General features: G+C 40.4%; 4 protein-coding genes across 13 annotated transcripts; all 4 read right to left on the bottom strand.

The window, feature by feature from the left end:
• Positions 1 to 605: 605 nt before the first annotated feature.
• Positions 606 to 4,930, bottom strand: LOC4340303 (probable protein phosphatase 2C 54). 3 transcript variants are annotated; one of them, XM_015787899.3, is made up of 5 exons: positions 4,531 to 4,894; positions 4,289 to 4,447; positions 2,746 to 2,946; positions 1,948 to 2,144; positions 606 to 1,553 (listed from the first exon to the last, which is right to left on the bottom strand). In XM_015787899.3, exons 1-5 carry the CDS (start codon positions 4,645 to 4,647, stop codon positions 986 to 988), a joined length of 1,242 nt encoding a protein of 413 aa, XP_015643385.1. In that variant the 5' UTR covers positions 4,648 to 4,894; the 3' UTR covers positions 606 to 985. The 3 variants fall into 3 exon arrangements, with proteins under 3 accessions (XP_015643385.1, NP_001408289.1, NP_001408291.1); NM_001421360.1 differs by lacking the exon at positions 4,289 to 4,447 and having other exon boundaries at positions 4,531 to 4,896; NM_001421362.1 differs by lacking the exons at positions 606 to 1,553; positions 1,948 to 2,144; positions 2,746 to 2,946 and having other exon boundaries at positions 4,035 to 4,447; positions 4,531 to 4,930.
• Positions 4,931 to 8,825: 3,895 nt separating this feature from the next.
• On the bottom strand, positions 8,826 to 14,243 carry LOC4340304 (receptor-like protein 9b). Of its 8 annotated transcripts, none has more exons than XR_001546840.3 (8): positions 13,956 to 14,243; positions 13,522 to 13,827; positions 12,939 to 13,445; positions 12,238 to 12,393; positions 12,062 to 12,130; positions 9,900 to 11,339; positions 9,593 to 9,736; positions 8,826 to 9,097 (listed from the first exon to the last, which is right to left on the bottom strand). XR_001546840.3 is itself a non-coding variant. In XM_066311576.1 (7 exons), the coding sequence occupies exons 3-6, from the start codon at positions 13,267 to 13,269 to the stop codon at positions 9,723 to 9,725; spliced, it is 570 nt and encodes a 189-aa protein (XP_066167673.1). In that variant the 5' UTR covers positions 13,270 to 13,445; positions 13,522 to 13,886; positions 13,956 to 14,243; the 3' UTR covers positions 8,826 to 9,097; positions 9,691 to 9,722. The 8 variants fall into 8 exon arrangements, 1 of the variants encoding a protein (XP_066167673.1); XR_001546845.3 differs by having other exon boundaries at positions 9,900 to 10,373; positions 13,522 to 13,886; XR_010742004.1 differs by having other exon boundaries at positions 9,691 to 9,736; positions 13,522 to 13,886.
• A 630-nt stretch (positions 14,244 to 14,873) lies between these two features.
• LOC4340305 (putative glycerol-3-phosphate transporter 5) lies at positions 14,874 to 17,533 on the bottom strand. The gene is made up of 2 exons (XM_015787898.3): positions 16,558 to 17,533; positions 14,874 to 15,642 (listed from the first exon to the last, which is right to left on the bottom strand). Exons 1-2 carry the CDS (start codon positions 17,453 to 17,455, stop codon positions 15,125 to 15,127), a joined length of 1,416 nt encoding a protein of 471 aa, XP_015643384.1. The 5' UTR covers positions 17,456 to 17,533; the 3' UTR covers positions 14,874 to 15,124.
• Positions 17,534 to 18,784: 1,251 nt separating this feature from the next.
• Positions 18,785 to 22,278, bottom strand: LOC4340306 (hydroxyproline O-arabinosyltransferase 1). The gene is made up of 8 exons (XM_015785882.3): positions 21,824 to 22,278; positions 20,938 to 21,005; positions 20,655 to 20,856; positions 20,472 to 20,569; positions 20,292 to 20,361; positions 20,128 to 20,199; positions 19,933 to 20,046; positions 18,785 to 19,391 (listed from the first exon to the last, which is right to left on the bottom strand). The coding sequence occupies exons 1-8, from the start codon at positions 22,220 to 22,222 to the stop codon at positions 19,320 to 19,322; spliced, it is 1,095 nt and encodes a 364-aa protein (XP_015641368.1). The 5' UTR covers positions 22,223 to 22,278; the 3' UTR covers positions 18,785 to 19,319.
• Positions 22,279 to 24,773: the final 2,495 nt, after the last annotated feature.

The following is a 24,773-nucleotide window of genomic DNA, read 5'->3' on the forward strand; positions in this document are numbered from 1 at the left end:
GCAACCCTTTGACCCAGAGATGATATATATACATCATTTGCTTCAGAAGCAAAGCCATGGTCCCATCTAGTGATTGCTGCACTCATGTCTGCAATGGAGGTGTAATCTGAAGTACAGATGCAAAATTTGGGCATAATTTATGTTATCTCTGCTACACTTTAGAGAAGTATGTCTGCCCAAAGTATGGGCCATGTTTAGGCCATTGGTCCCTGGATTAGGTGCCAATGCCACACTTGGAAGTACCAAATGTAATTAAGAATTTTGTCAAGTACTGTATTTGGTCTCAAGTGTGATATACATCTGCTCCTAGAAAGTTGCATCCATGTCTCTGAAGGAATGTACAGAGTTGCGTATATTTGCTTGTGCATTCCTCCAGGAAAAGTGTACAAACTTGATTAGTTAATTGGGTTGAATACTGGCGTACGAGAAAGCTTTGATTTTTTAATGGAAGATTAGGACTAATCAGACGAAAATGATCAGTGCCCGTGCAATTTGGCATGCATCATTCCTGCACTTTGAAGGCATTATTTTGGTCTTTTGTGTTTGTCTCCGTGTTTTTTGTATCAAGAGACCAGACAACTGAAAAAACATGAGACAAAACCATGGAAAAGATGAGCCAATTGGCGGCAATTTCACTCAATGGGGGTATCTTTTACATGGTCAACGTTCAATTACCCAGGAGCTGAGTAGCTGACATTTTTATTTACAGACAAGAATAGGAGAAAAATATGACACTGTGAGCTTGGGCACTCACTTCTTTCTTCACAGAGCTCAACTTGTTACAGCCGCTTAGAATTTCTCACAATTTGAGAGCTCAGAACTCATGTTCGTTGGCTTAATTACCAACAAGAATAATAGCTGGTGTCATCACAACAATGGTGGTAACATCTAACAACAATGAGGTGCCGAGATCACTACATACAATTAACACTCGGCAATGCAACATACTAGAGAAATTGCAGCAAGAATGCAAAGAAGATGGCCATCATTGGTTTCTCAGGAGTGTCCTCAAGCTGTTCAGCCCCTCAGCCGAAATGCTGCGCGCCACCCTACCGGGTCGGCTCACTCTGACCTGGGGAGGAGCCTCCAGGTGGAAGGAGACCAACACCGCGGTTAAGTTGTCGGTGGCGCCTCGCTTTATTGCCTCCTCAACGATCTCCCTGCAGCAGGACTTCACATCGTTGTGTTCTTGGAGGCGCCTCCGTGCAAAGTCCACCACGTTTTGGTTTGAGAAGACGTCCCAGATCCCGTCGCTGCCAATTATCAAGAACTCGTCGTCCTTTGTCAGTGTGATCATCTTTAGCTCTGGTTCAGCACTAAGTGGACCTCCTGGATTGCCAGCTTCTTTCATGCCCTCAAGATGCCAGTCACCGAGTGCTCTAGTGACTCCTAACAAACCGTTGAGGTAACCATCGTCGACATAGCCACCAAGTGATTCTACACGCAGTTTTTCGCTGAGGCTGCAAGGCCTGTGGTCCACTGACATTTCAATTGCAGTGCCGCACCGTGAAAGAACCGCCCTACAATCTCCAGCATTTGCAATCAGAAGAGTCCTGCAGTAGACATGAAGATATCAGTATCCATCATAAGTGTTTGCGAACAAGTGACAGGTATAAAAACGTAGCAAAAAGTTTACAGAAAGACATGATATGGATGTTTGCCACTTCATGCTTTTAGAATTATATCTAGGAATTAATAAAGCAATGAAATCTATAGCACGTGATAAAGATTCAAAAACAGGCATGATCTTATAGCTTAACATAATTGGAAAACACATCTGCTAGTAGATCTAAGTATCTAACCAAGCCCAAAGTAAAATTGAATAGCAATAAGGAAACCAAGATTGTCGCAGGTATTTAGTTCATGTCTCATGGTACTGATAACTGATTCTTATAAGCATACTATTCAAAGATGGGAAAACCACAGTTTAATGTGTCATAAAAGCACCTTCCGAAAATCATTGCTGTAAGTGCTGTTGTGCCAGAAGACAGTGTTGTCTTTGCAAACTGATTATCTGCATGAACAAAGGATCTTCTTACTACTTTCTCAAGCTCAAGAGGAAAATCAGCATCTTCCACAATGATCCTTGGTAAATTATCACGAACAAAATGGGCAGCATCTTTTCCACCATGCCCATCAAAGACCTGATAGTGGAAATGGAGCAAAGACTTAATTCACATAAACGTGCTATGATTAGTAGTTTTATCAAAATACAGAAGCAGAAGAATAAGAAAAATTATAAAGCCACTTATTGAACATTAAATAAAAACTGAGCCCCAAAAATGTGATAGTAGAGTAACTTTACTGAGATATCTCGATTTCATTAAAATTGAAACAGTGAAGAATAAGATCAAGTTCTGTAGGTGTGAGTATGGAGGATGTTTGGATATGATTGGTTGGATAGTCCTTAAGAATGCATACAAATTTGTTAGTAATTGTACTCCTGTTACACTACACAAATAAGCTGGGTCAAAAAATGCAGATGGCATGTTTATTTTCTACTATGCGCACTACACAAATATGTTACTACTGGACTAGCGTACTGGTCTACTGGATGCTATTGATATGTTACTACTGAACTGGAAGAACATATATCTAGTTCTGAACAAATCTGACAAAAGTTTCTACTTTCATTCATGACATGCTAGTCTCTTTTTAGCTGTAAGTTTATGCACAAAAAAAGGTAGGTACTCATTTGGTCAGTCAGAATCGGGGAAACATACAAATGAGCGGGAAAGTGCTTACCCCATAAAAGGAAATAGCTTCATTATCCACCGATTGATAACCAAAGTTCTTAGCTAGGTCAGTAATACACACATGGGTATCTTCCATGTATTGACGACCTCCAATATCCGACCAATCCCCAGATCGAATATTTGGGACAAAATTACCAGACTTATTTTGCTTGAAATCAGCAGCTGTAGTGTTCTCACAAACTCTTTCCATCTGTCCAAACAAAAGGATTAATGCTAGATCAATTAATTTGTACTGGAAATTCAGAGCTGGAGCAATTAATAGGAAACAACAACTCTAATGAAAAGAGGAGGCAATACTTTGCTACAAAGTTACATTCTTTAAAATGCTTCTTTAGAAACGTGGCTAGACAAGTTATTTCAAACCCCAATTGAACATTTTATTTATTTATTAGATGATTTACTAGCTAACGAGTAATGAATGAATTATTCATTGAGTGTCAACGGCCGATAAATGTAACTCCAGATAACAAAACAGAAGATTAAGCACTTGGGGTAACATCACATAAGAAAAGATCCCATAGCTGCTACTGCCTGGTGTTTGCTAGATGCAACAAATATATCATCAAAAACTACACGCTTCAGCACTCTCCATAGCAAAAAATTAATGCCGCAACACTTATGATCCAACAATCTCACTAGCCATAGATAATTAAAGCCAAGCAGTTTCTACAACTGATATGAAGAAAAAAGAACACTTCAAAGTTAGCAAACCACATGGATCACTTCAGGAAAAATGTGCCCTTGGGTGAGAGAGAAGCACAAGAACCACTCTTTTTTCCTCATTTCAGTCAAGAGAGGGAAATAAAGTACCATGTACACTTTGCAGGTACTACCTCTTTCCTGTTCTAAAGCACGTGATGATTGTTTTTGCCCTGTTTGGTAGGTACAACAGTCTGAAATTAGGGCCTGTTTGGGAAACAGGGACTTATTTTAAGTCCCTGTCACATCGGATGTTTATACACTAATTTAGAGTATTAAACATACACTAATTATAAAACCTATTCTATAACCTTGGACTAATTCGCGAGACGAATCTTTTGAGTCTAATTACACCATGATTTGACAATGTGATGCTACAGTAAACTTTTCATAATTATGGATTAATTAGGCTTAAAAAATTCGTCCCGCAGATTAGCTTTCATTTATGAAATTAGTTTTTTTATTAGTCTATGTTTAATACTCCAAATTAGCGTCAAACATTCGATGTGACACGGACTAAAAAGTTTTAGCCCCATCTAAACACCCCCTTAGTACTCCACAATGAACAAGCCAGAGATTGGAAGCTGCGACTATAATTATATATATTCAGTACAAAATCAAAGTACCAATGAACAATGCAATGAACAGGTGACCAATAACGTAGTATTAGTAGTAGTATCATCACACATTGGCAAGAAGAACACCTACCAGGCCACCAAACTTCGCAGCTAACAAATGCAGAAAACTTAACTCCTCCACACACACGATCAGTCTAGGCACAATCAGTACTAGCTAGCAGTAATAATTAAACAAGAAAAAAGAATCACAATCACTTCTAATAATACTCCATGTGTTTCAAGAAACGGAAGAGGCGTGTGCACAAAGCAAGCACCCAGAAGGGCATGCTTTGCTTCCTTCCTTCCTTCCTTCCTTCCCAATCTCATCATCATCGTCCTTCCTTCCTTCACGCCATGAAGGGAAATCAAACGAACCTAACGAAGAAGAAACGCCCCAAGACAAAGAATCGAATCTCTCGTTGCGGAAGAGAGAGAAAACCAAGTAGTACCCTACTCACCCGAGGCGAGGGGAGTTCGTCGGGGCTCTTGCTCTTGCTCTTCCCGGCGTCGGCGGCGGCGGCGGCGGGCTCCCCAAAATCCAGCCTCTCCGCGCCCTCCGACTCCTCCACGCACATACCGGCGCGCCGTACAGGGCGTTCTTGGCACCACGGAGCTCGATCGATCGATCGCGCAACTGGGCGCCCTGCTGCTAGTGGTATATTGCAGCTAGGAGAGACAGGGAAGAGAGAGAATCGGAGCAAAGCAAGCACAAGCTACTACTCTGTAGGAGGAGAGAGAGAGGGGAATCCGAGGAGGAGGAGGAGATTCTTGGGGAATATCTGCGGAGAAGGAAAGAAATGGGAGGGAAATGGAGGTGGGTGTGTGGTGTGGTGTGGGGGCGAGAGAGGGAAAAGCTTTGCGGTGGTGGTGGTTAGTTGGATTGATGGAGGTGGATTGCGGCGGCGGCCTGGAATGGGGGGTTAGGGTTAGAACTGCACGAATCTTAAAGCTAATCCAACGGTCTAGGGACTCTATCGTTTCGGCATATTTTGTAAATGGGAAATAATTACTACCTCCGTTTCATATCATAAGGCGTTTTGACTGCTTCAACTTTGTAGAAACAAAACATTTTCAACCCAAAATAATTTTATCATAAAAATATATTTATTTATTGATTTAATAAAATTAATTTGATATTATAAATATTATATATTTATCTATAAACTTAGTCAAACTTGAACGACCATGACCAAAGTTAAAACGTCTTATAACCTAATAAATAAAACTTTTATATGCGTGTTCTTAGTGATCTAAAAGCAAAGACTGGAAAATAAACTACAATGAAAAAACCCTAAAATTAACTCTAAATTTAAGGTTGAGATTTTAATTTTTGATTTATAAGCATGAGTCAAAAGACGAGGCTGTAGAATTTGAATTTATGAGGTATTTTTCTGTCAAACGCCATCTAGACATTTATTTATTTTTTATGATGATGGTGAGAGGAAGAGAAGCACGTGGGCGTAGAAACGTCACATCTGACGTGGTTGGGCTTTGGGCCTTCCATTGTGGACCTCGAATCCGACGACAATGCCACAATGCTGCCGTAGGAGAGCGAGAGGAATTAAATTTAAAAAATATATTTATCTTTTTTTTAGAAATATGCGGATGTAATTTTTTTTTTCACAAATACAACGTCGTCACTGTATGGAAATGTAAAATCAACACAATATTGCTGAACTATTGTGCGAAAATAACGATGGTGTAACAATGCGGACGGTCTCGTAGACTGAGGAAGCGAGACTGCGCGTGGACAGTGCGAGACCGAGCAACAGCCATTTGGGCATGCCCAAAAAGCAACAGCATTTTGGGAAATGATTAATTAGTGAGTTGATTATCCTGATTAATCACTAATAATGCTAATTAAAATAATTAATTAATTGCTAATGATGCTAATTAATCTATTAATCATGCTAATACGGATACAAAGTCACGGTCTCGCGCCTCGCCCTGCGAGACCGTGACGCGGCACCGTCGTGCGACGACGGTATACTTCTGCAAATTTCTTCTAAGCGTGTATATTTATGTAAAAAACATACATATTCATTTTTTTCCAAGCGAGAGGGTGTTTATTTTGTTCGGTGGCTAATGTGCCATTTTAAATCACACGAATGAAAAAAAAAGAAGAAATAGAAAAATATATGATTCTAATATAAATAGAAGTATAAAACAGAGAATTGCAAAGACATAAGAAAGATTATTTGATTGGGCCTTACGAAAAATATAGGATTTTGATAAGAGATATAGACTTAAAGGAAATGTTTCAAGAGGTCAGAGCTCTTGCTAAGTTTTCTACAAAATCTCTGTATGATTGTCTATTCCATAGGAATTTCAAATGATAGGATAATTCAATCCTCTCTTTCAACAGTCTTTATAGGAAATTTTTTTTTAGGATTGAATCCTCTAAAATTTCTATGTTTTTTCAATAAACCAAGAGAGTACATGTATATATGTCGGCATATTTTTAAGGAAAAATTAGTCAATATTTCATTTGATATATGAATGGTAGTAATTCATAATCAACTGGTGAACAATTAACTTGCATATCATTTAAAAGTTGTCGTTTACCCACTCTTTTCCTAGTTTAGCACTTACATGCTAGTTACATTGTAATTAAGATGTAATTGAGATATAACTATAATATAATTAGAATGTAACCATTAAATATGCAATGTAATTTGTTTGTTGCCATTCACTTCATGTTAAGAAAATCGGATCAACTGAATTCACTGCATTAGGCAGTGAGAAACAAGTACTAACATTCATTGCAAGAATAGATCAATTAATTTGTACCACATGCCCAAGATCACCACACATGTTGTTCCAATTTAATTGCTAGTGTTCCAGCAGAATCGGTTCATATCTGCGTTGCTCCTGCACGGATCGCAGAGAATCAAGTGGCTCAAAATCAACTATAATTAGGGCAAATATCTGTCGACATAAATTTATGTCCACTACGGCATATTTGCAAACGAAAAAAAATTTGTAAATAAAACTTTATATACATTTTCTTAGTGATCTAAAAGCAAATGATGAAAAATAAACTTCGATAAACCCCCCCCTCTAAAATCAACTTCAAATTTAAGGTTGAGAATTCAAATTTTGACTGATAAGCATACACATAAGTGAAAAGATGGAGCTGTTAACGAAACCTTTATCAAAGAGTGTCATGGTTATGAATACCACATACCTAATAGTAGTTGACTAAATCTCGGCAGGACCCACCACATACCATGTCTTATACGGAAACTGACCTTGAGGGAGTTCCGGATAAGGAAAGACAACCAGAGTTCTACATGGAAACGACAAGGACTACTCGGATTGTATCCATATTGGTTTTCCTAGTTCTACTTGAACAATGGGACACCTATGGGTATAAATACAAGCCCCCCTAGGAGGACAGGGGGACAACCATGATGAGACGATCAACACGATCAACGACAACCATGATGAGACGATCAACACGATCAACACCCACCATGACGAGACAATCAACACAATACACGGGACAACATACAAGCCAACATACGTCAAGACAAGCCGCCGGATATCGACATCAGAGATACGCCTGGATCGACCCTATCCGGTACCTTCAGAGGCCGGCCGTAGGGATCTAGCACTGTCTCTGATTCCGTCGGGCGCGAGTTCGAGGAGGAAGGCTACCCTGTTGTCGACTACAAGTCAGACCTTCAGACCGCCATGTCGACAACAGTTAGATAGGCTACCTCACATATTGTACTGGTGTGATTATGGTGAATAAAAAGCAACATCGGCTCCGGCCAACAGGATGTAGGGGTATTACCTGATCGCCCCTAATCACCATCCTACATCCAACTATACATTAGGAGTATTTATGAAAGGGTATTATGGGTTTTTTCTTCTAACTTTAATACATGCTAAACATTTTAGAACGACAAGTCCACAAGTTTGGACAGAGGAAGTACTTCCATCTCATCTCAACGTGCGCAGTCCGTATGTGAAAACTGAAAAGTAATCATTGTCCCTCCCTAACTATTTGCATCTTTGCCTGTTGGCCCGTTAATGTACGGGCTCCCAGGCTATTAATTATATAGGCTAACTTGTACAACATACTAGTACTACCTCCTCCATCCTAAATACTTCTCCATCCTAAATACTTGTCGTTTTCAGTTTTCGTTTGTAATGTTTGACCATTCGTATTATTTAAAATATTATAGAATTATTATTTATTTTTTTTAACTTGATTTATTATCAAAAGTAAGTATGACTTATCTTTTTTATATTTACACTAATTTTTTAAATAAGACGAATGGTCAAACGTTACAAGTAAAAAGTCAAAACGACATCATCAGTTCAAAACGACATCACCAGTCTGTAATGTTTAAGCAAAGATTGAATTGCACAGACTCTGAACAAACACCAGATCAAAATATTCTGAGAAAATGGGTTTATCTTATCACTGTAAATATGCTGACACTAAAATGCAGACAAGAAAACAACCACCCAGCATTATCACAAGCTGTTGGCCACAACATGATCATAAAACACTAGTATGTGCCTCGCGCGTTGCCGCGGGACATAATGAAAATTGGTTATTATAAGCATGGAGTGAAGCACGGAAACAAAAGGTATTCATGTAGATTTTGAAATATAAATCCAACGTCAAAGCTGATATGATTAGAAACTGCAGTGTCGTTAATATAAATGTGAATACATATATTTTTAATATTTCACATGACAACAAAAATATTACTGGAAGTTTACTTACTAAAGCATATAATATATGTAAGATATGTTATTTCATCGGACAAAAAGAACTGATGACGGTAGTCAGTTGGCAATTAAAATAGTTATATTATTTACATGGCAGGCATACAAGTGAGTGAGACAAATAATTTATCTCGTAGAACACTCTTGCAAGCCAAAAGGTACATAATAGGGCATAGAGGTGCATTGATATATTTTCTAGCAGAACACCTGCTGATGGAAAAATGAAATTTATAATGATCATTGAGATGGCTGGATGCTTGGTTCTTCGTATGATGGCAGCTGCATTATAGTATGATTATGAGCATCAGCCATAATCAAGACTGGTAGCATAGTGAATAACAGATTAATTTTTAAGTAAAATAGGTATGTGTGTGAAACATCCATATACAGTTGTTGAAGTGGCTAATCACATTGAAACAGGGAAAATAATATCATGTGACAGTTGATGAGATGACAAATGAAGTGGTAAGACATGTTATGAAACATATATATGGATGGAAAACTTGATGAATTATAGCATACTATGAACTTGTACCAAGACTAAATTAATAGGAATAGGTGTGTGATCAAATATGATAGACTACTTAAAAGCATTAGCTGTGAGAGAATCTAGATTTGGTGTGGAAGATTTTTTTTTTCTTTTGGCAATTAATGCAGGAATGCAAGGATCTTCAAATTTATATAGGTAACCTGTAAAATGCTGTAAACTTCTTTTCACATTGAACTTGTTTAGTGGTCAGAATGCAAAATATAAAAAGAGGAAAACAAACTTACGAAGAAACCATGGATACCAGAAGGCATATATTAGAGGAAAGTTGAGTGTGAAGATCACATAAAATAGACAGGAAAGAACTGAACTATTGTAATAATACCAACTGCGTGCTGCTTTGACAAGGCAGAGGTTTCAGATAAAGAATCCTGCAAACAATGAAGATAGGTAAATTTGACATTATCAAAACACAAAGAATATAATCAGGTCAAGTTAGTAGGTCTGAGAAAAAAGAACCTAGGACTCACATTGGGGGCAAGGCAACCAAACACAACAAATTACCAATAGGTAGAACACGTATGCTTGACTTACCTGTAATCATGTATGCATTCCTTGTTGATCCAGATCGTTAAATATTTCTTTGTAAACAACATTGTGAGTGCTGGTCACATGCTCAGTTGGACTATTCTCAATTAGAATACGAAGACCATCAGGCGATGTTACACGTGAGAGTGCGACATAAAGTTGTCCATGTGAAAAGACAGGGCTAGGTAAGTAGACACACTTGGTTTGGAACCATCCCTTCGAACATGTTTCCCTTAAGCAATAGTATTCGTAACTCTGGAAAAGTTTCATCTATACATCTTGGGATTGCACCACTGAATTGGTTATATCGCAGATCCATTGTCTTCAAATTAGCACCGAATGGCCAGACAAGGGGAAATGTTCCATTCAGTTCATTCTCACTTAAGTGGAGATATGTCAAATTGGGCAAAGAAGGCAAGGGGCCAGACAGATGGTTTTTGGACAGATCAAGAAATTGAAGATTCAAAAGGCTGGATAGACCTGTTGGAATTGATCCAGTTAAATGATTCCCTCTTAGATTGAGGATAAAAAATAGATGATTTGAAGCTATGCAATTTGGAATGGATCCAGTCAACTTGTTATTGCTAAAATCAACCACACCAAGATTCACGTTGGTGCAAATGCTAGTAGGAATCTCCCCTGAGATATTATTATCGTTTAGCACTAGATGATTCATCGACATAGTTGTAGGAAAACTAGCAGTTATTTCACCCGATATGTTGTTGTAAGATAAATCTAAAGTTGAAAGATTCTCCAAGTGACTAACGGCTGAAGGAAATATGCCTTGAAAAAAATTCTTCGATAAGTTTAGGTAGCTCAAATTAGGGAATGTGATGTTGATGTCCACAGGAAGGTCCCCGCTTAGCCTGTTATAAGATGCATCTAACCATGATAAGTTCTGATTTACTGTGGAAGGAAGAATGAGTGATCCAACAAATGAGTTATGTTTCACACTCAAGTATGATAGATATATATTATTCTCCAGTAACCACGTCGGGAAATGACCACTTAGATTATTGTTCGAAACATCAATTAGGTATAATCCGTGCTGGTGTGATAAGAAACTTGGTACAACACCAGAATTGGCATTCAGGTTGCAGTTTGATAGTTCAAGAACCTGAAGCTGACTAGATATATTTGCTTCTGGATTCTCAGTTTGCACTTGGAAGCTGGCACTGTTGCTTGATAGTCTCAGGTATTTCAGTTGGAGATGATTTGAAAAAGAGTTTAGGAGTAGCAGACCTTCAAGCTGGTTATGGGAAAGGGAAAGTTGCTCAAGTAACGTCATGTTTGCGAACGAAATAGTGGGGAACCTTGCCGTTAAGAGATTATTTGACAGATCAAGTACTCTGAGAAAAGTTAGATTTCTGATACATGATGGGAGCACCCCAAAGAAAAAATTTCCGTTTAGATGCAATTCTCGAAGACTTGTCATATTGCAAACAGCTGTAAATGAAATGAACTGTGTGATGTCAGTACATGATTCCTACACATAGCTGCTCCTAATTCTAGGCTATGTTTGCGAGTACTCACTCCGTCCCACAATATAGCAACCTAGTACTAGACGGGATATCACCTAGTACTACGTATCTGGACAGGGGGCTTGTCCACATACGTAGTACTACGTTGCTATATTATGAGGTGGAGGAAGTACATACTAATCATTGGGAACTGGGAAGTCATACTAATGTTTCAAAATAGCATAAAGAGCAGAGTTAAGTAAGATTTCTTTGACATGACTATTTGAAAGAATACTCCCACAAGGCAGCAATTAAAAGTTTTTGCCCTTGGGACTTGGGAGCTTCTGGTTCTAAACTACTGAAGTTAAGCACACTGTGGTTTGGAGTTGGTGTATCTACTTTGTGATCACACTAAATTTGAATTATTTTATCGATTGAAGGAGAACAAGATATATTACTACCATAATAATCATGTACTTAAATTTGGTGCCCCAATGTAAAGTGTAAAGTTATTCACTTTTCCACCACACTCACATCGGTGTTCAAAGTTTGAACTTCAAACTGCATGCCATTAATTTGTAAGCGTGGCTGAGATTATTTTGAACAACGTAGAAACAGTTGTAAAATATTGGAACCATGACACGGTCATTTACTCATTTACTATTGCACCTTTATGCTTTCACAAAAACTTTAAATGAGATGCCATACCTCTTGATATGTTCCCGAAAATTCCATTCCAACTTAGATCAAGAATATCCAGCTTCATTTTGCTTAATCCTATAACATACAATAAATAAACCAAAATAAGAGATAAATTCCGAAATAAAAAATCTTTTGTCAGGAAAAAAACTAATATTGAAAATACAAGCATGTGTGATGCTTACTTTGGACAGTAAAGTCATTCTTTATGGCGTTCCCACCGAGGAATGGGGAACGCAGAGATGCAAGTCCAACCAAGGGCATGATACTACTATCATTCAACTCATTTTCAGATAGATCGAGGATTTCCAGTTGGCGTAAATTAGACCATACTTCAAAACCTGCAGCGAATGATGAAAAACACTATAAATATGAAAATTAGTAAAAATAAAGACTAATGCAACAGGAGTTATCCGACTGCGTGCATACGTATGCACCTACCTAGAGAAGGTCCAACAAAAGGACACCAAGGTGACCATTTTACCTAAGCATCACACACCCTAGGGAGCTCCCTGATCCCTTCCTCGGTGGGTCACAGGGACAAGGTGTTTACATCTAGCAAGACAACCTTGGTGTGGTGAAATCCAAGTTATTCTGAACAGAGACTTCTTAGTTGCTACAACTTGCGGCCCAACGATTGGTAAATCCGTAAATGAGTGATTTTAAAGTCGTTGAGAAGGTACCGAAAGATACCGTATTTTCTACTGTAAAATTTTGTACCTCTCAGTACCGGAGGTACGGAGGTACCAAATTTGCACTAAAAATTGTGGTACCTCTCAAGGATTGTAAAATTTCTCTTGGTAAATATATAATATCAATGTTCCTAAATGCCTTCTTCGATATGTGAAACAGCTTGAGGGAGGAGAAGGAAGGAAGACCTGCTGACCTGCACCAGGCATGCATCCCGCGATGCCGGCATTTCCCAAGGACAAATTCTGCAGCTCACGGAATGGAAGGAACATACTGCAGTTGAGTAGGCCATACCACGACGGATAAGCTGCATCAAGATCAAGGGCCGTGACACGCCCTGTGATGGAGCTGCAGGTCACCCTCTCCCACCGGCAGCAATCTCTGCTACTCCAGTCAGGCGGATTGCCAGCCGGCCAAAGGAACGCATCGCAAATGTCCATAAGATGTTTCCTCTCTTCGTGCAAACAACTGTCGCAGACCACCAAGGTCAGCAGAACCAAGCAACACCAAATGCAGGGGTTCCTCATGGCCACCACAATTCCCAATCCTCAAATACGCTAGCTCTCAAGAAATTTAACCCACAGGCACCGATTTTATACTGATGGTCTCGGTGCATCACACTCAATTACCACTACCAGCAGATTCCACACTCCCCATGGTGGCATCAAGCAGGTCGCTGATTTCGACGGTAATGACTGCCTACCTGAAATGAAAAGAAATCGGTGTCAGCATCGGCCTCGTGACTCGGCGTCAACCGTGAAGCTAGCCAGCCCGCGCACATTATCTCTTAGTAGAAGAAAAGCCTGAGATTTCTTTATTCCAGCAAGCGAGTGGGGCTTGGACTTGGAGTCTTGGATAAGTGGACTGCCGGCATGCTTGCTCCATGGTAGCAATGACTAAATCCACGAGAAAATAATAATAATAATAATAATAATAATAATAATAATAATAATAATAATAATAATAATAATATAAAAAAACAAAGTAGTTTCCTCGGAGATGGATCGGTCCTGGTCATCTGCAGACTGCTCACTTTTGGACCCAAAACCTCGCATTGGGGAATAGCAATCAGTCTGGTCATCCACCTTCATAAAAAAAAAAAAAGTCTGGTCATCCACTCAACCAGCCCGTTCTTGGGGGCAACCTGCAGGACCTTGCATCATCAGTAGGTCGAAGTTGCTGTGAACGGATTAATGGGGAATACAGAGCTTACTGCGTCGACGCCATCGTGGAAGGAATTGAAGAAATCGGCGCCAACGGGGAGGGTTGAGGCCGGCCAGGGGCACCGCGGGGCCCCCGCCGCCGGCAGCCAGGAATTGGCCTTCGATGCCATCGAGGAAGGAATTGAAGAAGTTGGCGCCGACGGGGAGGGGTCGCGGTCGATGCCGCCGCCGCCGGCAACCAGGGCAGCATCGGCATCGGCGTCGGCGTCGGCGTCGGCGTAGGGGTGGCGTTGTGAAGGCCCATCGTGTAGAGGCCTAATATTGAATAAGTCTATTTTGACTCCTTCAACTCTTGCCATTGCTCGAATCTCATCACTCAATGGCAAAATCGGTTATTAACCAAACCTCTTCCCCCACTTAAAGGGACTAATGCAAATTGACTCCTTCAATAGTTTGGGAAACGGTTTTTATTGGTGTCAAATTGACTGACACGGCAGCCTAGTCATTAGGACATTCACAATGTAGTGAAAAAGGTGAGTATTAGACATTAAAATATTCTTACTACTAAGTAAGATACATTGTGAAAGTAGTAAATAGCTACGACTAAACCATAAGCTTACTACCAAGTTATAAGTATTTTGTGGTGGGACCTACCTATTTTTTAATTGTGGCATGACTCATGTTTGTTTTTTTTTTAAATGGGCTCCACCTTATTACCCACTTTACACATATATATACATTGTGGTGTATCTTCAATCTACTACTACACTTGTATTGAGATGGAGAGAGTATTACCATCAATTCATCAAACATAGGCCCACCTTACTACCTACTTTTGTAATAAACATTGTTAATGCCCTTAAAGAATTTAAAATAGAAGTGGGTTCCATGTGCAAGTGACAAGGGTAAATATTAAAAAAATGCAGGTTCCACTTGTCAGCACTTCTCCTTCCTCCGGCAGAAATTCATCAAGAACCTGTAGAACATTTTGATTGTGTGCCGTGATATTGGACAATTGTTGGCCCGCCCAAAAAATATTGGGGAAATTTTGTACAAAAATGATTCCATCAAATGTTTGCTTGCCAAGCATATAACCGACGATGTATAATCCAGGTCTCCAGGATTAAAGATTGACAGTCCTCAAAGAAATGGCGTATTTCTATCATCTACAACTCTTCCTAACCATCTACAGTCCTCAAAAATCAGAAAAATACAAAGACTAATGCCTCGCACTGATCTTGCTAACAATCTCATCTTTTGCCAGCCGTATCAAAAACACCAGGGCAAGTGATATGGAAACAATCAGCATGAAAAATACGCTGTTCCATCCTCTTGTTGAAATATACCCAGTTAACAAGGGTCCCAAAGCCGCCCCAACAGAACCCGTGCCATCGATTATCGCAGACACTGTAGCCAAAGCTCTCGAGTTTCCCTTGATTGCATCCTGAGTACCAAGATCAGTAGCAACAGCTGTGGTGATGAGTGAGTATGGGCCATTCACAAAGTAGCCGGCGAGGAACATGAGCCCAATGTTGTGGTGCATGGATATGCTTCCATATGTCCGGTAAAGGATAAGCGCGGGGATTGAAAGAAAAAGGAACAGAGCTGATGTTACAGCACGAGCACCTATTTTGTCTGAGAGCAAACCAGCCGAAATGCCTCCCAAAACTCCTCCAATATCGAAAACAACAGACAAAATTCCTGAAGCCTTGTGTGATAAGAACTGACCTGCCACAGCTGCAAAATCAAACATAGGATGTTGAGTAAATAGAACATGCTCTTATGTTTGCTCTAAAATGATAGATATCTTACTCCAGACAACGAGAACAGAAATAATGCTACCAGAAATTCACAAAATCCTACAGATAGAAGACAAACTTTCATTTCATCATAGAAGGGCATAGTTATGCTTAATAAGCTAGATTAGCCACTTGCATCAAATTCTATTAGTTCTTTCATGCCTCTAGCTGGAAAGCTAGGTTGGTAATGCATAGTATTTTCAATCAACAACTAAATGGTGCTTCCACATGCAAAGATCCAGTATCCTCTAGATACCCTGTTCTTTTCAGCTTATTCACTGGATTATTGAAGCGGATTATTTGCTTCACGCTTCAAAAAGTAAGTTCTCACGAAAACTTATTCTACTGCATTGCTTAGAGCACTTGTTTTAAGCTATTTGATAAATTTATTTCTCAAAATATTTAATTTATCCCTATAATCAAGTAGATAATGCACAATAATAATTCACTCACTAATCTAAATCAAACAGGGGAACATAAACCACGGTCTCATAAATAGAACTTTTGTTTTTTGAATTCAATTGATGTATTGATGATGCTACATAACTATCTAATCATCCAACAAATTTGAATCAGGCCTAAAACCCAGCATCTTGAAACTTCTGGCATCAACATAATTCCAAGCCTCTAGAGTTTGACAGCAAAGTTAGGGCTCAGGATGCAAGGTTAACAAACTTGCAGCGCAGATAGTTGAGTTAAACCCATTGCTAGAGTGCTAGACAGTAGATACTATCAGTCTTCATTCGGTTAACGGTGATTATAAAAAACTAGCATCAAGCAATAAGATCATACTCTACTGATTCTCAACTGAAAAATTAAGAAATAGAATGTACTTGAAGCATATAGGACATACCATTGTGCCGGATATAGAACGGCAACCAGTAAAGGAAGGTATAAGCCACAAGCTTGGAGAAGAAGAGGCAGAATGCAAATGGCGCAACACCGGGCAATCTCCATGCCTCCAAGAACCCAATTGCCCTCGGCAATTCTGCTACCGCCTCCACCTCCAACACATCTTCATCCTCCTTCTTGTCCTCCCCAAGAAGCTCCACCTCCTCTCCACTCCCCCCATTCATCTCAACCTCAATTGCTTCAATGTCCAACCCGGCATCCATTGGGTGAGCGATCAAGAACACTAGCACCACGACGCCGAGCGCGGCAATGACAAACGCGGGCACCAAGAACGACCACCCCCACCCGAACTCGAGCACGGCGGCGGAGAGGACCGAGCCGGCGATGTTGCCGACGGAGGTGTGCGAGTTCCACACCCCCATGATGGTCCCGCGGCTGGACGCGTGGCCGAACCAGTTCCCGACGACGGCGACGACGCAGGGCCACCCGGCGGACTGGACGACGCCGCTGGCGACCTGCGCGGCGAGGAAGAAGGCGAGGCTATGCACGCCGAGGAAGTATGCCGCGCCGAGCGCCGCCGACGTGGCCCCGGAGGCGAGCATGGCGGCGGCGAGGAGGCCGCGGAGGTCGGCGCGGTCGGCGAGGTGGCCCGCGGCGAACATGGCGGCGGCGTAGGCGGAGAGGAAGGCGACGTCCAGCTCGCCGAGGCGGTGCGGGCCGCGGGGGCCCGAGAAGGGCGCCCAGTCGGCGGAGAGCACCGCCTTGACGATGCTGGGCGGCTTGCGGGACGCGTGGAACGAGGCGTACGCCGCGAAGGTGAGCCCCAACACCGCGTACTGGCGCGACCGGAGGCGGCCGCGCGCCGCGGCGGCGTGGGAAGCCGGCGCCGCGGCTTCCATTTTGGAGGCGACGCGAGAGCTTAGAGAGGAGGAGATGGGGGCGGAGGCATGGGAGGCGAAGGGGAGGGGAGATCTGGCAGGGGAGCGAGACGAGGAAGACGACCGGAAAAGGGTGAAGTGGAACACGGGAATTGACTTTCTGTTTGACCAGATTTGTATTTAAAAAAAAAATAAATTTCATAAAACAACAACATATATCTAAGGGCAAGTGTTATGATAGATGTAACTACCACATCTAAATTTATCCACATCATTCACTCATAAATTAAGAGGCAACATATACCATATGTCATCTTTAATACACAAATACCAATGTCTCTTATACTCTCACACCCTTTTTGAAATTTATGTGGAGGTTGCCTCTTCATTTAGGGGTGGTTCACCATGTCTCTCCTCACTTCTCTCCTTCACCTCAACACTCAATCCAATGTGGTACATTTAGGGGTAGCATACGGAGCATTATAATACTTGCCCCAACGCATTGTTTAGTTGGGAAAAATTTTTGGATTTGGTTGTCACATCGGATATACGGACACGTATTTGAAGTATTAAATATAGCCTAATACCAAAACAAATTATAGATTCCGCTGTGGAAACTGCAAGATGAATTTATTAAGCCTAATTAATTTGTCATTAGCAAATGTTTACTATAGCACCACATTGTCAAATCATGACGCAATTAGGCTTAAAAGATCCGTCTCACAATTTACACTCAATCTGTGTAATTGATTTTTTTTTTGCCAACATTTAATACTCCATGCATGTGTCCAAATATTCGATGTGACGGCATGAAAATTTTTGTTTTGGGAACTAAACAGGGTCTAAGTTTCACAAAACCACATGAACTTTGTCATATGGCACATAACCCTAGTTATTATGATCCTAACATTTCACAAAACCACATTAGTACACTTTTAAGTTCTACAATCATATATCAAATTTATAAGCATTTTATCCATAATATAAATGTTACATCCGCTTATTCTATTTTGATATAGGAGTATTTTAAAATGGTTAACTGTGTGGTTTCGTGAAACTTTAGGGCCATAATACCCGCCGTTATATGCTACGTGTCAAAATACCTGTTATTTTGTGCAACTTAGACCATAATATGCGGAGTAAAAAAATCATGAAGGAAAAATAGTTTTTCCTTCCTTCTAATAATCCATCTGGAAAATATTTTTTTCTTGTTTTAAGCTTCTTGTTTTAAGCCATAGTTAACTTTATTTGAGTCGCATTAATTTCCCTTGTTCATGGTAGAATTAAAATGTTTTCGTTGATTTAGGATAACGAGAGGTGAGCAGTAGTTCAGAACTCCAGACGACAGTATAAAGAAGCTATATTCCTTTTTATTTAGAGAATAAAAGAGACACAGTTACAATATTCATCAAACCTAATTATGCATTGGCAGTTGGCACAGGTGGACTCCAATTGGGAAAAAAAAAGCAACTACAGTGTTTGATTTTCTACTTGTCTCGTATAAAGATCAATCTATGCTTGACTTCACTGAAGGAGAAAATCAGAATGAAGTCAGGATTCAGGCTCCGAACCAGAACTCACCAGTTCTAACTCATCACTCACTTACATTGCAATAAACACTGAGTTTATTGATCGTAGTTTGTGTGTTTCAGACTTTCAGTTAAAGAAGGGGTTGCTTTGCACTAACTTGGTTTCTGTCTGCTGGAAAATTCAAGCAGAATTGAATGGTGTCAATGGCCCTGGATTAACTTGTACAGCTATATGCATCCCGCTTTGTCATCCACCCACTTCTAGGCTTGGCCAGTTATCATGCATTAACTTTGCTTGGAAAATTAGGCCCACACAATTGACGAACCAACCATCAGATTGTAACAAGGTGAATCAGCTATGCAGCTGCATAAGAATCCCAGTTGGGTATGTTGGCTGTTGCTTCATTAACCATTTTCACAAGTGTCACCTGTGGCCAACACAAATTCCATGATATGGATTAGTCACCATTCCAAAGAAAAAAAAGGATATATACAAAGCAAACAAGGGCTGTACTCTGTGCAGTATGCATTAGCTTGATGGAGAAGAATTATCAAGCAAGGTTATTCTAATGAAGTGATCTCAAGAAACCTGCAGCCGTTTCAGACAAGTAAAATACCTTTCATTTTATTCTGACAGGACATTCACAAATGCCAATGCATCATATTGAATTACTTGTTAATACCCATTACTGTCTCAATGCATCAATGATTCGCATTGCAACACTGGTATTTATATCAATTTAGCCCTTTTTTTCTATTTTGACTTCCATGTACTTGTATGGTGCATTGTCTTTCATAATCAAACTTTTTCTTGCAAGGTTGAATATACTAAAGAAGATATGGTTCACACAAAAAATAATCAAGCAGTACAAAAGATAATAAAATTAATGTCCATTTAAGAGACGAAGAAAGAAGGTACTCAAGATGCAAACTTAAGATTAGATATCTGCATAGAGAGCTGAACCATACCACGCTTTGAGGTACACCATTTGGAGGCAATGGCAAATTTCTAGGAGGAGGTTTACTATCATAGGATCTTTTGTCAAATCTCCATTCTCCAATTTTGCCATAAGTGAGTTTACCCTAGTGCACAAAAGATATGGTTAAAACAGGAAACTACCAGATACAGTTACTGAAACTCCACATCAAAAGGAGAACGATTACCTTCATATCATAGTCACACCCATAAGTATAATGTATGATAAATGCATCACCAATTTCCAAGTCCCATGGTGGCTAAAACAACAGGACAATATTATCAGCTCAGGAGAGGATTGCACACACTATCCAATACACATGATGACATGCTAATTAACTGAGCATCAGACCTGAATCATAAATTCCTTATGTAAGATGTTACCCACTCCATGGAGAGCGGATGCTACGGCATAAGCATACCTATTTTCCACAAATGAGACCACAGAAATATTAGATTTGGAATGCATAACAGAGCCAGGCTGAAAGCCTGGAAGGAATTGGGAACTAAGAAACTGAATGGCAGGAATTACATTTCAAGAACCCAGCCAAAAGCTTTATCTGTTTCAGGATCTTTCTTCATTGCTATTGAAATATTCATCCAAGTTGGAGCAATTCTTGCAAGAGATTCCTAGGAAATCAGGAAAAACATAAATCAATAAATTGCGTTGTTATGTGTAGGTGATCACAATATATCGCAGAGGGAAACAAATTACCTTTCTTGCGATGACAGGGGAATTTCCAATAGGATCAATTTTGGTTATTGGTCCTTCATGTTCAGGGAAGAACTTACGCAGCACATTTTCATATTTTTTGGGCTCAATGTAGAAGAAAGGGAAAGCTGCTGAACGACCATCCCTTGATAAATTCGGTATAGGTTTGACAATAAGATGATCTGGTTCTGCCATCAAGATATATCTGTAAAACATTATGAAAGTCAACTAAAGTATTGAAACTTTAGACTAAGCCGTGCTTCTCATATAAACCTACCAAACTTACTCTTCTTGTATGTCTGCCTTTTGAAGCCACTGAACAAATGCCCAAGGTCTATTGAGAACAACGTATCCCTGAGATGTAAGCATGAACTCCGTCAAGGACAAAAATTCAAACCAGCATCTACGGAACACTTCACCTCATAAAAGACAAAAACAATTGGAACAATAACATCCGTTTTAGTACTAAGTTTCTGCTAAATTATTGATTCATCAGCATGCTAGTTTTTTTTGGTTAAAAGATGGACAGGGTATAAGCTATATAGCCAGAACAGTTACGGTTAAATTTTTTCTCCTTCTTAATACATTCGGACAACCTCCTTCAGCCTTCCCGGCGAAAAAAAAGTTACGGTTAAATTTCAGCATAGGACACTACAATCAGACAGCTACAGCACACAGGATTATTAGCATATTATCTTGCTTTATACGTTATCATGATAAAAAAGGCAGGCACGAGATGGAACCAAATCATGCTTAAACCTTTTCATCACGTGAGATCCTAGCTGCAACTGCAAGTCTCAGTCTTTTTCCATCAACTGGGCCTTCCTTAGCACTCGCATTTCCACATGTTTGGTATACTGTATCCTCACAAGAAAAGGCTGAAATGTCTAATAGCGCTATTCAACTACTCTCATATATGGGGATTAGCTTGCGTGCACGGAATGAAATGTCAACAAAATTCACACAATGCCACATTGATTCCACATGATCCACAAATTCACGGAAGTCCACATGTTTGGAATTTCTCGATTTCAGTTACTAATTTCTATGAGGAACCCACATTTTTTCCAGAATTGCAACGAACAAGTAACGAAAGACCAAGAACGCAGCGATCAAATTGGTAGTAACAATCTGCAAGTTTCACCACCAACCAGCAGAGACGAACGCGGTACCTGATCCGTGCCAGCGGGGAGCGGGTCGGCGACGAAGGTGGGGATCTCGTCGACGAACGCGTCGGGCTTCCCGGAGTGGAGGATCCTGGTGAACCCGCCCATCTCGGCGCCTCCGCCGCCGCCGGCCTCACGCGCCCGCTTGAACCAGTAGTACATGACCCGGCACTGCCACGTGTTGTAGAGGGAGCCCGACGCGGTGACCGCGGTGTGGAACGCCGCCGCCGCCGTCGGGCGGCCCGAGGCGAGGCGGCGGGAGGCGGTGGCGCCGGGGAAGGAGGCGGTGGGGAGGGGGAGGAGGGAGCGGGAGGAGAGGAGCGCGGTGTAGGTGAGGTAGGCGGCGGAGAGGGAGATGAGGAGGAGCGGGAGGGCGCCGCGGCTGCCCCTGCACGGCGCGGCCATGGCGGTGGCGGAGGCGATGTGCGCGTGTGCCGCCGAGTGAACCTTTGAAGAACTTCGTAGTACTACTAGTCTAGTTCCCCTTTCTTTTTATTTTTTTCCTTAAAAAAATAATGATCGAACTAAAATTCACATAACACATCCTCACCAGCAACACGTCACTGATTGCACTAAAATCCTGTTAAAAACTACTCCCTCCATTCTAAAATGTTTGACGCCGTTAACTTTTTTAAAAATGTTTGACCGTTCGTCTTATTTAAAAAATTTAAGTAATTATTAATTCTTTTCGTATCATTTGATTTATTGTTAAATATACTTTCATGTATACATATAGTTTTACACATTTCATAAAAGTTTTTAAATAAGACGAACGGGTCAAACATGTTTAAAAAAGGTTAACGGTGTCAAACATTTAGGGAAGAAGGGAGTAACTTGCAAGTGTCTAATATTTGTGGGTACCACTGATGAATATAGTTTGTGTAGTTCAGTACTTTGACTATTAATTTCTTATAAAATATATGGAATTACATATCTATATTTTTTATCTAAAAATCACAAAAAAAAACTTTAAACAGGATGTTAGTCAACTCTCTACTGTTCACTTATTATCAAACTAAATTGCTGGTATTTGTTTAGCTTAGTTGGAAGCATCCCCCGTCTCTCTTATGAGCTCATTGCTTTTACCATGACCTCAGTTGCGGCCTCCCTATTCCCTAATGCTATATTCGATTGTACCAGTCACTTCCGCATGGAAAAAGGGTGGCTGAATTAATATGATTTTTTCAAGTGGTTTTTCCATATATTTCTTTTTCTTTTTTGCAAAAACACATGGTAGCTCGGAAAATGTGTGTGTAAAAAATGAGGGATTATAAGATGAGAAGGGGAGAAACGAACTCAGCCTAAGCCCCAATCATCGGAACAGTAGTTTATTTATTTAGCAACAGTGTTCTAACAGTAATTTATTTAGTAGAAGTAAGAGCAGCTCCAGTGTATGTGTAAAATTGAACGGACAACCGAACACAACACATTGGAGCAATCCACACTTATGTGTCAAGGAAAACAATTGACCTCCAAAAAGGAGTTAAACTCAACGATTAAAAAATAGTCATGGTCCGTGCGAGAAAGGATGGACATTGATGATTGTTCAATGCAGATGATCTACATTATTTTGCATTGGCTCATATTTTGAGCCATTGGATCTCCATCGAACGTCACATACTAGTTGCTACAGTACCATACTATAGCAAAAAAAATCATTTAACAGAAAAACAAATTACTGTTAGAACACTGTTGCTCGTGGATTTAAATTTGTGCCCATCCCTACCATTTTCCTTCTCAAGCTTGTCCCACCACATTCTTCCTCGAGCTATAAAATCAATATTGTGTAACAAAAAGTCCTTCAAAAAATATTGTGTAAAATAATTTTAGGTTGAATAATTGTGTAAAAGCACCTTTAAAATATGAATCATTTGCTATGATTTTATTTTTAATTTTCTGAAATAAAAATGCGCAAAGAAGATGAGTACGCTCGGAGTTTTACTTGGTTATAGTGAGCCTTGAAAAAAAAAACTAAGACAGTTTATTTCACACGTTTGGGTCTTCTATTTTTCTGTCATATATGGCTAGGTGGGAAAGCAACTTCTCTAATGTGAAATAAGAGAAACGTGAGTCCCATCGGTATAGATGGCCAAAAGGCCCGAGGCCCGATGGCCCGGCCCACGGCACAACATTTTGGCCCGGTCCAAGCACGGCACGGCCCGACAGGGGTCGGGTCTGTGCCGATCCGGCCCGACCATCGGGCCGTGCTTGGGCCCCTCCACCGGCACGTTGGGCCGGCCCGGCACGGCACGATACATAAACAACAGGGAGTAAAAATAAACATATTATATGACACAGTAGAAAGAATAGGGACGTAAAATAGACTTATTTAGCTATATATATATATATATATATATATATATATATATATATATATATATATATATATATATATATATATAACCCAAAGAGGAGGGAAGGAAAATATACTTATTTAAAAAAGACACGATGGGCCACCCGTACCTTCGGGCCGGCCCGGCACGGCCCAACTACCTATGGGCCATGCCTGGGCGGGAGGCACAACCTATGAGCCGGCCCCGCCCAGCACGAAGTGCCGATCGGACCGTGCCGGCCCAATGGCTGGTGGGCCGGGCCGTTTGGCCATCTATACCCATCGGGCTTGGTGTTTGAATTGTCCCTGTGAGAGAATCAGTGATCTCTCTGCTCCCATATGGCTCTTGTTGCCTGATTGATCGCTCACACACAAAAAAAAAAAATTCCACGTCAATATATTAGAAGAAAAAGAGACCACAAGCAGTCAAGCACATTGCACATGAAAACTTTTGTTAGACAAGAACACACATAAAACAACAACTTAACTAATATTGTTCCAGCTTCAATCAATAATCAAACGTCATCATCCCAAGCTGAATGGAGAGGAGAGAAAAAGAGAAGACTGAGAAAATACACAAAACGAGGTGAGCCATTAGCGCATGATTAATTAAGTATTAAACTA

This window comes from Oryza sativa, chromosome 6, assembly GCF_034140825.1.
Source record: "Oryza sativa Japonica Group chromosome 6, ASM3414082v1".
In the NCBI taxonomy this organism is placed as follows: domain Eukaryota; kingdom Viridiplantae; phylum Streptophyta; class Magnoliopsida; order Poales; family Poaceae; genus Oryza; species Oryza sativa.

Coding starts and splice junctions, on each gene's coding strand:
- LOC4340303 (XM_015787899.3), bottom strand. CDS start 4,647: ATGTGCGTGGAGGAGTCGGAGGGCGCGGAGAGGCTGGATTTTGGGGAG. Junction 2,947..4,288: donor CACATGGAGTATTATTAGAA/GTGATTGTGATT, acceptor TTGTTTGGACAG/ATGGAAAGAGTTTGTGAGAA. Junction 1,554..1,947: donor ACAGCAATGATTTTCGGAAG/GTGCTTTTATGA, acceptor TGTCTACTGCAG/GACTCTTCTGATTGCAAATG.
- LOC4340304 (XM_066311576.1), bottom strand. CDS start 13,269: ATGAGGAACCCCTGCATTTGGTGTTGCTTGGTTCTGCTGACCTTGGTG. Junction 12,394..12,938: donor GGGATGCATGCCTGGTGCAG/GTCAGCAGGTCT, acceptor CATTCGCTGCAG/GTTTTGAAGTATGGTCTAAT. Junction 12,131..12,237: donor GAATGACTTTACTGTCCAAA/GTAAGCATCACA, acceptor TGTATGTTATAG/GATTAAGCAAAATGAAGCTG.
- LOC4340305 (XM_015787898.3), bottom strand. CDS start 17,455: ATGGAAGCCGCGGCGCCGGCTTCCCACGCCGCCGCGGCGCGCGGCCGC. Junction 15,643..16,557: donor GTTCTATATCCGGCACAATG/GTATGTCCTATA, acceptor TTGATTTTGCAG/CTGTGGCAGGTCAGTTCTTA.
- LOC4340306 (XM_015785882.3), bottom strand. CDS start 22,222: ATGGCCGCGCCGTGCAGGGGCAGCCGCGGCGCCCTCCCGCTCCTCCTC. Junction 20,200..20,291: donor ATAAGGAATTTATGATTCAG/GTCTGATGCTCA, acceptor CTGTTGTTTTAG/CCACCATGGGACTTGGAAAT. Junction 20,047..20,127: donor GGTGTGACTATGATATGAAG/GTAATCGTTCTC, acceptor TTTGTGCACTAG/GGTAAACTCACTTATGGCAA.